The following is a 13,154-nucleotide window of genomic DNA, read 5'->3' on the forward strand; positions in this document are numbered from 1 at the left end:
GCTGAGTAGATACCTCGCCCCGAGGATTCATACATTTTGATGAACGCCGAGAAATAAACAGCAGACGATGCCGCGAATTTTTCTCGTGACGCTGGAATTTCTGCAACTTTGCGCGGATGCCAGGTATAATTAAACGTCCCGGCGAAAGGCACGTGGAAGCCGATTCCCATACGACCGTCGAAGATTAAAATTATTGGCGTAGCACTCCGTAACGGCACCTCGGCACGTCGACTTCGTGTTTCTCAATTTGCATGTTTCTTACATACTGGAAATAACGTTATTTTTACGGAATGCTCCGCGTGTCCGCCGAGGACCCGTAAAATCCTGGAACCTCGGATTTACGAGACAGTCGACTGAAAGTCATCGATCTTCACGCAAACTCAAATTTTTAACACTGGATTCAGGGACACTTACTGTAAAGTTTGTTCTATCGATCTTTGACCAATTGGTGTTTGTTCATTTAGATCTTGGAAATCAAAGGTTTAACCAGTTATGTGTGGAATTTAGTTGGAAAAACCTCTCGTTCTGCACGCGATAAAAAATAAAATAAAAAATGTAGAGTATATTTTAACACGTTGAATGCCCGTACGATTTGATGACGCAAAATACACAAAATGGAAAAATTCAAATATTAAATCATTCGATTGAATCGCATTATTATAATTGCATCTAGCTGAACGTCACCGCAGTGGCATTATTTATAATACAGAAATATTTTCGAATAATCATCGTTTAGCACTAGAACTACCGAGCATTTGATACGATTGAAATGTAATCGCTATGAATATTGTAGTAATAGATTATTTTCGGTTTCTTCAGACATTCATTATAGTATTCAAGTGAAACCATTTATTTTCAAAATCATTTCGAATGTTCAATACTTCGAAGATATCAATAATTGCGAAACAGAAAAACAGAAACCAGTCATTTTGACTGGCACGGCAGTTCTAGTGTTAATTGAGCGAACTAAAGTAAGTCGATTTGATTTGTGGTCACCGGTGACCCCTATGGCATTCAAAGTGTTAATGAAAGATCAAAGCGAAACAAAGAATTACATGTTTATGTGAAAAAATAAAGAATTCGTCGCTGAAAGAATTAGTATCGCGTCGAGCTTTACGATGACGTGTATACTCGTCAAACACAGTTAACTGGTTAAAGTAGACAATTAAAATGTATACTTTAATAACTGCACAATCAAAATCGATCAAAATATTGACCTAATAATATTTATAAAATTCGATTATATAATTGACTCTTGCCGTAAATCTAGTGCTGAACACATCATTACAAAAATATAATTACACTGGAAAATAGTTTCTCCTTAGAAAATACCATGAAAAGCACACTTTAGATATGTTCATTATTGCACGATATAATTTCGCATTTTCAAGTTCCCCATAAAAGCATATAAATCGATAATTCAGTTATCGGTGACTTATCGACCGATGTTCGAGAAAAATTCCGTATGGACGTAACGTCGGAGTTAATAACGGGTAAACTCATTAATAAATCGACCCGTTCTCGGATCTCGAAGCGTTCGGTTTAAGGTGCTCCACTTTTGGACAGGACTGTATTCGGAAACCGGAACACGTGGCTCGCTTGATCCGCATTGTTGTTTTCCAGGCTTAATTGCGGCGCGGCTTTAATAGAATTACAGGACATCAAAAATTAGCTAGAATTCGTTCGAACTTAGGAGAGCCGTACAATAGCTTTTACTGGTCGAAAGTTGTGAGAGTTGTTCCCGTTTCTGTTCGACTTGTAACCGCGTGTATATATCGGAATGTTACTTTTCCCCTTCGGTATTTCTCATAAATTACGACGACGGAATTGTTAGGTCGCGCGTCGAGCTCGTTCCGTTCAACGACGCGTCCGTTAACGACGATTTCCAAGGAAAACGTCGATACGAAAATGCACGGAATGACAAAAGGAACGTTTTACGATTCCGGAAGATCGGGAAACCGTAATGGCACGCCGTTTCGCGCGAACTGTTTTGTACCGTAGCTGGAACAAGAAATACAGAGTATATAATAGTGTTTATAAAAATTGAAGAACACTGTTAGTTCGAGGTTATTAAGAGTCTTATGAAAAAGCAGTTCCTCCTCGACTCTTGTTTCTTTAAATTACTCCGGGAAATTTGAGCTTCTTCCAGCCGAGTTTTTAGTTTAATTATAAGCTTGGAAATATTCATTAGATGTTTCTTGCTGTATTAGAGCAGTGTCGTCTATCATTAAACGTCCTAACCCTTTTTATCGTCATCCTGCGTACGTCTTTATCAGGGAAGTTAAGTGTATCAGAAAAATATCGTCTTCTTAGTAGCAGAGTGTCCAGAAAGGAAGAGGCTAATAACCGGAAGCGTTTTCCTGTGGCGTTTGACGCAACCGGCGAAACTGGAGAATGGTAATCGAGGAGTTCCTCCTTGGTAATCGGGATCCAGGAGTGTTTTTCTTTATTGGTTAATGAAGGAGAGGAATCGAGGCATAGCGTAGCGGCCGTAAGACACTTGAAGGTCTTTTCCTGTTCCCGGTTAACGATCGTTGTTATCAAGCTGTGAATTTGCATGGACATTCATATTTTTTAGTGAAACGGAAATTATTTATGCGTGAACCCAATAGAAGCAGATAATGATTTCTTCTAACAAGTTTCAATTTTCAAACGTACAAATTTCCAACGTTCAAATTTTCAAATATTAAAATTCTAAACTTTCAAGATTTCTGTCAAAGTTCTCGAATGTTCAAATTTTTAATTGTTGAAGTTCTAAACGTACAAATTTTCAAGCAATCAAATTGTCAAGCGTACAAATTTTCAAGCGTTCGAATTTCTAAACATTCGAAGTTTTAAATATTCAAACTCCTAAGCATCCAAAATCCCTGTTTAAGTTCTCAAACGTTCAAATTTTCAAGCATTCAAATTCTCAAACGTAGAAATTTTCGAATATTCAAATTTCTAAGCCTCCAAAATTCCTGCCCAAGTTCTCGAACATTCAAATTTTCAGTTGTTGAAATTCTCAAACGTTCAAATTTTCAAGCGTTCAAATGTCCAAGTATGCAAACTCCTAAGCGTCCAAAATTCCCGTCCAACTTCTCGAACGTTCAAATCTTCAAGCGTTGAATTTTCCAAACATACAAATCTTCAAATGTTCAAGTCCTCAAACATTCATATTTCCGAACATTCAAATTCCCAATAGTTCGAACTTCCAAACCCCCAATTTCCAATTTCCAAATCTGCATATCTAAACCTCTCACGAACGCGCAAGGCCCGACGATCTAATTATAACTCGCAAAATCGCCGGTCATTGAACTTTGTTAGAACGATATCGTATCGGGCCGATATCATTCGATGTCCTCTCTCTCCCTGGATAAGATCCGCGGCGCGTAGAGTCACGTGTTCGGCGGCGACGCAGTTCTATCCTTGACCCTTCGCGAGATGCAAATGACTTTTGCGTCTGTGTCCGCGCGGTCGCGCGCGGAACCCGTATGAACGGTGAAAAAATCGCGGCGGTATGCGATAAGAGGCACCGGGAATAGACACAGGAAAAATTCATTCGGAACGAGTCGATCGTGTCAAGGTGGCCGCGCCGGACACACAACATGGTGGCTTTCACGCGGCGCCGGACGCTATCGCCATCCCCGCTGCCAAACGACTTTATTTTATTTACTCTTGCGGCTCCGGACACTGCGAAAACCCGCCGCGGTGCCTCGGCCGCGGATTTAACACTTTTAGTGCCGCGCAAATTTACTCATTATCACATGGAAAGCAACTTGCACGGTGCAACTTTCGTCTCTGATACTTCCTTTTATCTTCGGCGCTATCTTTCGGAAGATAATTCGGTACATCGTCTGGGATAACCAAAAATATGGAGTCGTTGAAGATGTCTTCGTATCTTTTGCATAAACATACAGTAGATACGAGTAAAATGTTACATTCTTATCGAACTACTTGGAAGTACTTGTATCCAACTTGTATCAGTGTTTTTGAATAAATTATTACTGTTCTACGTTACCGTTATTATTTCTAAATAATGCATACAATGCGTTACTTGTCATTTGCACATTCCAGCTTAGATACGCGTGTAATACGTACACATGTGGGAGTTTAACCTAACCCAGGCCATTCGAATATTATTAGAATTGATAAGTACATAGAAAGGAAGTTATTATACGAATCACTCGTTAGTTACGTGAACTATACTACTGTAAAAATACGTTTCCGATACTGACCAGTAGTTCATATTGAATTCCAAATCTTCAAAGTGTCAATACTAGATAATTAAAGTTTCTACTTCCGCGCGCTTAAACCTAGCCCAGACTGTTGCGACAGTTTGATTACCATTCCTGAAAGTCAGTGCTACCGGCCTTGGCAGACAATGACTAATGCGAACTGCATTATTCTTCTCACTTCTCTTTCCCTCTTCTGCACACTCTTCCATTCCTATTTCTACGTTCACCTATTTTCATCTCCACTCCCTCAACCCGTTAACCAATAATTACCATCTCTCAGATACGCGAGGCACTATTGCAATTCACGCTCGAAATTATCGTACCTCCCTCCAATTAACCGATTACCTCGACAACCCCAATAATCACGGAACAAAACCAGCCGAGTGTCTCGCTCTAACCCATCCAGTACTAATTAACAGCACTCTTCGGCATTTCCCTGAAGATCGATATCACATCCGGTCTCCCCTCGGCGTTGTTTGTGACTTTCATTTGACCAATCGCAATCGTTCATGTTCCAGACGCAACGGCTTGGCACTTGAGCGCGAGTCGAGCCCGGCTAGAAAGAGGGAACGAGACGCGAACCAGAGGGAGGGACGGGGTGCGTTGAATCGATCCGCGGCTAAAACTCGACCGACAGTCGCCAGAAGATGTTGCAGAGATGCAGTGGCGGCGGGTCCAGATGCGCCAGGCGCGCCCTGGTCTTCGTCTTCGCCTGGGGGCTGGTAATGATCGCGGCAGTCCAGTTCCGGCACGTGGAGAACAGCCTGCGGGAGTCGCCGACCGGCGAGGACACGTCGGCGGACGTCCTGGTCGACGACGTGTACCGGCGTCGAGAGGTGCTAGTCAATAACCGTGGCTCCTCGAGCCTCGGTCTCTCGCGGTACCTGCTGCAGAGGTCTCCGGCGGACTCGAGTTTCTCGAATTCAGCTGGCTCGGGTGTCCTCACCACGCTGACTACCCTGTCCAACGGGCCAACGAAGAATCCACTGGACCTGGAGCCTCTGCTGGACAAGAGACCGGCTAAAACCGAGGAAGAGCTAATCCAGGAGATCGAACAGAGGCTGCCGAGCCTGCCTCTAGCCTACTGGAGCAAGAACAGCAGGTATGCCGGCTCCCAAACGCAGAGCAAGTCCAAGGGAAATGAGAGCTGCTCGAACCTGAAGTATCCGTCCATCTACGACATCGAGTTCAACAATGTCTACTGGCAGACGATGAGGACCAGCAACGGAACGTTCCAGTTCTTCGGCGCCTTCTACGACCGCCGCAAGCTCTCCAAGATCGGGCCCGCGATCAGGATAGTGGGGATGATAGATAGAATAGAGCCCACGGTGAAGACGCACTGCCAATTATGGTACGACGGCGAGAGGGAGCCGAAGGTGGTCGAAACGTTGGAGTACAAGTACATTTGGTACCCTAAATGGGGCAATTACAAGCAGGGGATCTATCAGCCCTACGTGATCGCCTGCAAGGTGCCGCAGTCCCATTGGCTGAAAGGCCCGCCAGCCTCGGTGTCCATGGTGGAGAAGCCCTGCGACACTCCCAGCAATAATTTACGGGTGATTTATAACAAGCCGGAGAGGAAGAAGGACTTCGCGGTGTGCGTGAAGGGACTGGACTTTCTGCACGAGGACCTGTCCGTCAGGCTGGTCGAGTGGATCGAGCTGATCACGCTGCTCGGCGCGGACAAGATCTTCTTCTATCAGCTCCAGGTGCACCCGAACGTGACCAAGGTGCTCGATCACTATCAGAGGCTGGGCAAGGTGCACGTGACCCCTTTGACGCTGCCCGGCGGCCAGCCCAACGTGCCCGCGTTCCAGCACATGTACCTCACCAAGAAGACCAACCACAAGCGACAGAACGAGCTGATACCCTACAACGATTGCCTCTACAAGCATATGTACGAGTACGAGTACATCGCGTTGCTGGACGTCGACGAGGTGATCATGCCGGTCAAGGACGCCACCTGGCAGGACCTGATGAAGAGGGTACTAACCAAGGCGTTCAAGATCAAGAACGAAACGCGCGCCTCCTACAACGTGCGCAACGTATACTTCCTCGACGACCTGCTTCACTCTCATGGATTCTTCAAGGATATACCGAAGTGAGTAAGATCTAGGGACTCTCGTATGAGATAGGTGATGGATCAGTCGGATTCTTAACACATTAAGGACCGAGTTTTCTCGTGTTTCGCGCCCCATCTGTCACGGACCGCTCACGAGTTTTCTCGTGCTGCATACTATATATCATACTTTTAACCCTTTGCGGACGAAGACTTGTAAAGTACACAAAGCTTGCAACGTATGAAGCTAAATTATACATCGAATGCTTAAACAATAATAAAAAAGGGTACTATACATTGGTCACTTGCTATTCAAGTAATTAAATCATTCGTTTGCAGCTTAGTATTTCAAATATGAAAATTTCGTTTGATCGAATTGTCGACATTCGTCCTCAAAGGGTTTAGGTGCTAGAAACTTTGATGAAATTGATTTTGAAATAAATTTTTATCATAATTATTAACACGTTCCGTGCCACGTGTACCACATGTGGTACACGCCGACGTTTGTAAGACAATATTTTTAATGGATACATGGTATACGTTACAAAGCAGTGAAAACATAAAGAAGCAATATCAAAATATATAAAAACCACCAGAAACTTGAATATAACTTATTATTTTATTGAAAAACTCAATACAGTTTATAAGCAAAATATAACCAGAGTTTCCGTGGCACGGAACGTGTTAAAAACCAATTTTTTTAATAATTGCCTGAAATACATCCTATTTTACAATTTCTGAAAGTTTCGTAGAAATTGCTTCATAAATAAAAAAGTGAGGATTTTAGTAACGTGCAAGCTTGCCCAAAAACGTGCGGTCCTAGGCGTGTCTTATAGATTTCTTAGCGGTCCTTAATGTATTAACACGTTGCCGAATCGAATCACTAGAATTCATTCGAAACGGTGGTTATTTGAAAACTTTCCTATATTACAAGACACCTCGATTTACGCGAAAATCCGTTCCACGTGGGCTCGTTTCACGCGAACGGAAATCGCGTGAGAGCCTGTCGGTGCAAGAGGAAAAATATTGAAATATTTATTTCGCATAGCTTAACGAAAGAAATAATAATGACATTTTAGAAAACGAAAGTATATTTTATTCGCTATTACTAAATTCAGATCGCGTAAAAACTACCGCGTAAATAGTGTTTCAATGTACCGCGTAAATCGAGGTTCAACTGTAATACCGCCTAAAGCAGTGACAGTCGACAGGATAAACCTGCAATAATAATAACATAATCCGATTACATAAATTGTCACATTTTCATTTTGTATATTTTTCTCAGCAAAATCGTGCGGCGTTCAACGTGTTAACCCTTTGTGTAAGAATGTCGATACCCTGCGAAGGTCAAACATTCATGTTTGTAAGATTAAGTTGCAAACAAATGATTCAACTACTCAAACAGCAAGAAATCAGTACATAATTTCTTTATTTTATATTATTTAGTTATTCAATGTGTGATTTGGCAGAATCTACAGAAAGTTTTGTATACTTTAGAGAATCTTCGTCCGCAAAGGGTTAAATCGTAGCTCAAACGTGCACGATCGAATCCTGCGAACATGTTTCGAAGAATTTCTTCTCGGGACTGTATTCGTCTGGACTGTTAGTCGCCCGGTTAAATCGAATAATCAAGGTTCTACCGTAGTTACTTGCTTACTCGACCCTTACGACGCCGTTGTCGCGTTGCGTAACGTGTTAACGATCCCGGGATCGGCCGCTGTACGTTGCTGTGGTCCTCGAGGGGAGGAATCAATTATTCCCGATGAAGTTCCACCGAGAATGCGCGGCCTGTTTGAATGTTTGATGAGGATATCTCGGGGATCCCGGTGACATTGAACCTCGTTGACTCCGTTAGTTGACCTTCACCTAGATTCATTCGGTTACGTAGCGATTGGGTGGAGTGTAGAGAAAAGTCCGTTTCACTTGGTGAAGGGGTTCCAACGCGAAACGGAAGAATAAGTTTGTCAAAATCGTGCATTAAAAATTTCATTTTTCCAGTTAATGTAAAGACAACGGATGCTTCTCTGAGAAATTACTAGAGAAACTGTTTTTAAAAACTACAGTGATCAATCGAAGTTTCAATAGTTACGCCAATTAGTCTCTACAGAGAAATTTCAAAAAGTTTGCTCGGTAGTTCTAGTGTTAAATTCTAAAACCATTTATATATTTATTACATATCAGTAATGAAAGAAATGAACTTTCCTTAATTTACAAATCACAAATTCAAATTTTCCTCAATTCAGAAACTATGCTCGCAACTTCAAGCATAGATTGTTGTTCCAACTCGTTAACAAATTAGAACAAGCTAATATACTATTACGATACCGTACATGTTCCTTTGAACTCTACCAGGTGAAACGTTTCAAACATTCGCGTCAGGTTTCACAGAGCAACGCCAGTCCACCCCACAAAACCACTCCCATTTCCTCCGATTTCGACGGATTTCGAAGAACGGTTCGCGCATCGCGCCACGCACAGGGTGTCCTCACAGAAAACACGACTGTCTGTTCGCAGGTACATGCACATGCTGCAGCACGTGTACCGTTCGAAGAACTTCACCAAGCCGAACCAATACATCAAGTGCTTCCACAACCCGGAAAGAGTGGTGACCCTGCACAACCATTTCCCGTTGGCCTGTTTGGGCGGCGGATGCACCAGCTACCCGATCGAGACGGAAGACGCGCAGCTGCAGCACTACCGGGCAGACTGCGTGAAGTCCCTGAAGAAGACCTGCGTCGAGTACAGAGAGAACAGCGTGTTGGATACGACGATATGGCGGTACAGGGACCAGCTGATCGACAGGGTCACCAGGACACTCGAGAGCCTGGGATTCTTCAGGCCCAGCTAGCGCGAAGTGACGCGCAGTTTCGAGCTACCCGCCACTTTTCCTTTCCCAGCTGCCCCGCAGCTTCCTCAGCTGTTGGAATAGAGACTTTCGCTAGATTTCGGCCGCTTTTCGTCTTGCTTTCCGTTGGACTCTCTGGAAACAGCGAAGAGAAGCTCGACGAAGCTCGACGGCTGTGCGATCGAATGGAGTTTGCGACAGTAGAGATAAACCTCGCCGGATTAGTTTTCCAGTTTGCCACGAGTTTCGATCGAATTCTGATCGAAATTGGATCCTCCGCGTTGCTTCGAAGATACGATCGAATTACTCTCGAAATTGTATTGAAATTTCCTAGACTACCGTGTCTAATGCCAACCGGGGTAGCTCCTGAGAAAGTCGTGGCGAAGCTCGAAATACTAGAATCGCTTCCAGCAACGTTCACAGAGACTCTGATGGATCGATTAGTTCCTGCGAATGTCAGCCTTGTCAGATCATAATTCTACCGTGGCGATTGTCTTTTTTGTATAAAATCGAGCGTCGCGATGGTAGGGCCGAAAACGTCGCTGGGAAACGTCGTCCCTCGCCCGAGCAGGATCAGTGACCGGTTTGTGAAGTGTTCCGTGAAAAGTGCGAGCGGTCCTCCGGCTAAAAAGTATCGGGTGTCCGCGACGATTCCAAGGACTTGCGCAACGCCATTTGCGGTCGAGATTTTGCGAAACGAGGCTCGATTTGCCAGTCGCGATCACGGCTAAATCGGCAGGGGTTCGCGAGGATCGACCTTGCTTGTATTTAGCATTCAGTCGTCGGACTTGCGTAAACTTAGCGTGCGACGCTCGAGCGATTCGTGCCGGGTTCCGCGTGGTTGCTTGCGTCGCGAGCGGCACGAAATTATCGAGCCTCGTTCGGTCCGGTTGATCAGGAAATTCGTGCCGCTCCAGCCGCGCGGAGACGTGCCGGGAATGGCAAGAATTTTCCGAGCATTTCGATCGTACCTTAAGTCTAGCCATTCTTTCGTCCTAGAGCGATCGGTGACGGGCGTGAATCGATCGGTTCGGTTCGCGTCGCCGACCGACGCTCGTCGTTACACTACGTAGACCACGAGTACGCATTTATGATACTGACGCGTGACGATACTGTTTAATTGAGATCTATCCTTTAGCGCTACTTAGACTTACCCTTTGCGAAGACTAGAAACTCGCGTTTTGACTACTTCCCTTGTCTCTTATCTCTTGACGGGTAACGGGGAGGAACGACGACTGGACGGAATGGGAGAAGGGAGGGAATGCCGCGCGAGACACGCTGCCTGTCGCGGATTTTCGACCGTCCCCGAGATTTCATTGAAAAGACTGAAAACGAACGTTCCGCTTGCGCAGGAGTCGACGACGAAGTTTCTGAAACGTCGTGGACGGCACGTTGAAAGTAATTATCGGGATTCCGTGTGCACAAGCCGGAGAGACATCTGGCTAGACCGCGGTTATGCAATGTTTACAGCAAACACGGATTGTGTAAACTGTAAATCGGTCGATTCATAAGCTAGTTTTCTCTGAATGTTTGCCGAGTACCTACAGTTTCGGTGATTTAAATAAATTTCGCTAATGAAATTATACCCACGGGGATTAAAGGTTAAAAGACTCTAATTGCTTCACGTAGATTGTTATCGATAGAAGTCAATGTGTACGTGCCTTTTGGACTAGCGCAGTCCTGATATACAGAAACTAATATTCTACCGAGAAAGGAAGCCTTAAAGTAGACATAGAAATCTTCGCGTGGTTAGACAATAATTAATATAGAAGTTAACAGATTATGCTTATTCTAATATTGTACGTGCCTCGTATCGGAAGGAATTAACGTCGACGATTATAAGTAATTATATAAACGTCTTATAAGTGAAGACAATAATGCACAAGACTCTCGAGCAACGGCAGATAATTATAAATAATTCTAATTATTACATGACACGAGAAGTTACAATTGTTCCTCGAGTTTTTCTATGTACCATCCGTCCGCGGGCACGAAAATGGCGGTCCGTAGTCTGCGATCGGCAGCGTGGCTTCGAGCTTCCTGTAAACCAGTCGCTGCACTCGTCCCAAAATCCCACGACCACTCGCGCATTGCGAAAGCTTCTTGTTCCAGGGATGCACGAGTCGAGTCGATTAAGTCCGGTCACGTACGCGGAGGACGACACGAAATAAATCGCGTCAACGCGTACGGGCCTCAAAAAGTTATGCGATCGAGCCTTTCAGGAATTCCGTTCGGCATACGCCATCTTTTAATTGATACCCGACGCCACGGTACTTAAGTTCGACGGAGCAGATTTGCCGATTAAATTTGCTATTATTTCAACCCTTTGCACTCGAGAATATTTTTCTCAACGAATATTCATTATTTTCTGATGAAATATCAATGATGTGTTTTACAACTAACATAAAGAAATACCTTGAATAAATTAAGAGATACAACTATTTTATTTCGGCGTTCCACGTGTTGATGTGTTATATAAAAATTTAATATTGAATTTTAAATTTTACAATTTTCTTAGGTCAAATCAAATGGCGACTGAAAGGCGCCCTCGAGTGCAAAGGGTTAATTCAATTGAATTAATCAACTCTACGAAACTGTGATACTTTACACGATTCTCCAAGTATCAAAATCGTAAAAGAACAAGATCAATATTTATTCTGAACTGTTCAAAAGCTTCAAAAAGCCTTCAGCGTTTCAATATCGATAAACCTTTGTCCTCCAACGTCTCCCATCGCGTTGAAACAAGAAAACGCGAGAATTGTTCGAAACTTCTAACAAGAGTTTCCGGAAACAATGGACTCATAAATAATTCGCGGGTATTACACAGTTTGATCGATCGAAGTTGATTGAAATTTCGATTCTCGTTCGCACGAGAATTCTTCAATGGAACCACCGAAGCTCAATTTCTGCCGGTGACTTGCAATCTCGCGCGAGCCGTACAGACTCGTTCCGTCGACAAGAATATCGTTTCGAGAAGCGAACGAAAGTGCATCCGTGGAACGACTCAAGCTTTCCACCCGTGTCTCTGTTCTTTTTGGCATGGTGAACCTCGATCGCTTTCTACACGATACGATCGACCCCGCTCGGCCGTCGCGGAAGCACTGTGTTCTTGCAGCGTGGGTGAGAGCGCGATTGACGTTCCACCATGGTTGTTAAACAATTATTATTAATCATTAACCCTCCGCCCTGTAATCACGAGTGAGACTCTTAATAAAAGCTGGCTCGATTTACCGAAAATCAATGTTACTCGTTGTACATCGACATTATCGATATTTCACCGTCATTTGTAATCAATCTCTACGAAAATTCCAATTTCAAGTAATTAATAGTAGGTGAAACAAATTATAGTTGCATAGGAAATCGTGCGGCAAGGGGTTAAACGAACTTTACTCGTCAAACGAACGGTATATATATATATACAAATATAAATATATATATATATATTTATTTTAATATAAATATATATATATAATATACATGTCTATTTTATAAAGAATATTTATGCTCACAGTGGTCTTTTATGCGTTCTATCGACCGGTTAGGTTTCTATTATTATGCGATTAGTCGCGCGCGCGCGTGTGTGAGTATCATTGTTCTGGCGGACCGGTTTCAATGATCAGACTGATGACGATATATATGTATATCTATATTCCTGTCTAAAACGAATATTTACACGCTCGGTTTCGCTTTCTTCGGCCGGAACGTTCGCCTGCGGTATTCGCGGCATTCGAGTGCCGATGGGAAAAAATGCGAGCGATTATTCGCTGGGGAGACGGAACGCTTTTGTCGGGCGAAACCGAAAAATCGATGTGCCTAAAACCGTTAGACACGCCTCTCAGCTCAGTCGATGATCGACCTTTTCGTTTTACTATTGTAAATACACTGAAAAGTCGGTTGGCATATTAATAAACTATTACGAGAGAACCTGTCAGTTTCCCACGGATCCTTTCGATTCTTTTATTTCGCGTAAGCACACGCGCGATGTACGAAAACAAGTATGTAATATGTATCTGCTCTTTGTCCCACTTTGTTC

General features: G+C 43.6%; 1 protein-coding gene across 4 annotated transcripts in view; it reads left to right on the plus strand.

Annotated features, from left to right (window-relative positions):
- The window catches only part of LOC116429465 (uncharacterized), a 77,445-nt gene extending 64,400 nt beyond the window's left edge, over positions 1 to 13,045 (plus strand). For all 4 annotated transcript variants that reach the window (XM_031982445.2, XM_031982446.2, XM_031982448.2 and 1 more), the window contains 2 exons: positions 4,736 to 6,318; positions 8,791 to 13,045. In XM_031982445.2, the coding sequence (XP_031838305.1) occupies positions 4,865 to 6,318; positions 8,791 to 9,124 (1,788 nt within the window). In that variant the 5' untranslated portion in view covers positions 4,736 to 4,864 and the 3' untranslated portion in view covers positions 9,125 to 13,045. The remainder of the gene's footprint in view (positions 1 to 4,735; positions 6,319 to 8,790) is intronic.
- Positions 13,046 to 13,154: the final 109 nt, after the last annotated feature.

This window comes from Nomia melanderi, chromosome 1, assembly GCF_051020985.1.
Source record: "Nomia melanderi isolate GNS246 chromosome 1, iyNomMela1, whole genome shotgun sequence".
NCBI lineage: Eukaryota > Metazoa > Arthropoda > Insecta > Hymenoptera > Halictidae > Nomia > Nomia melanderi.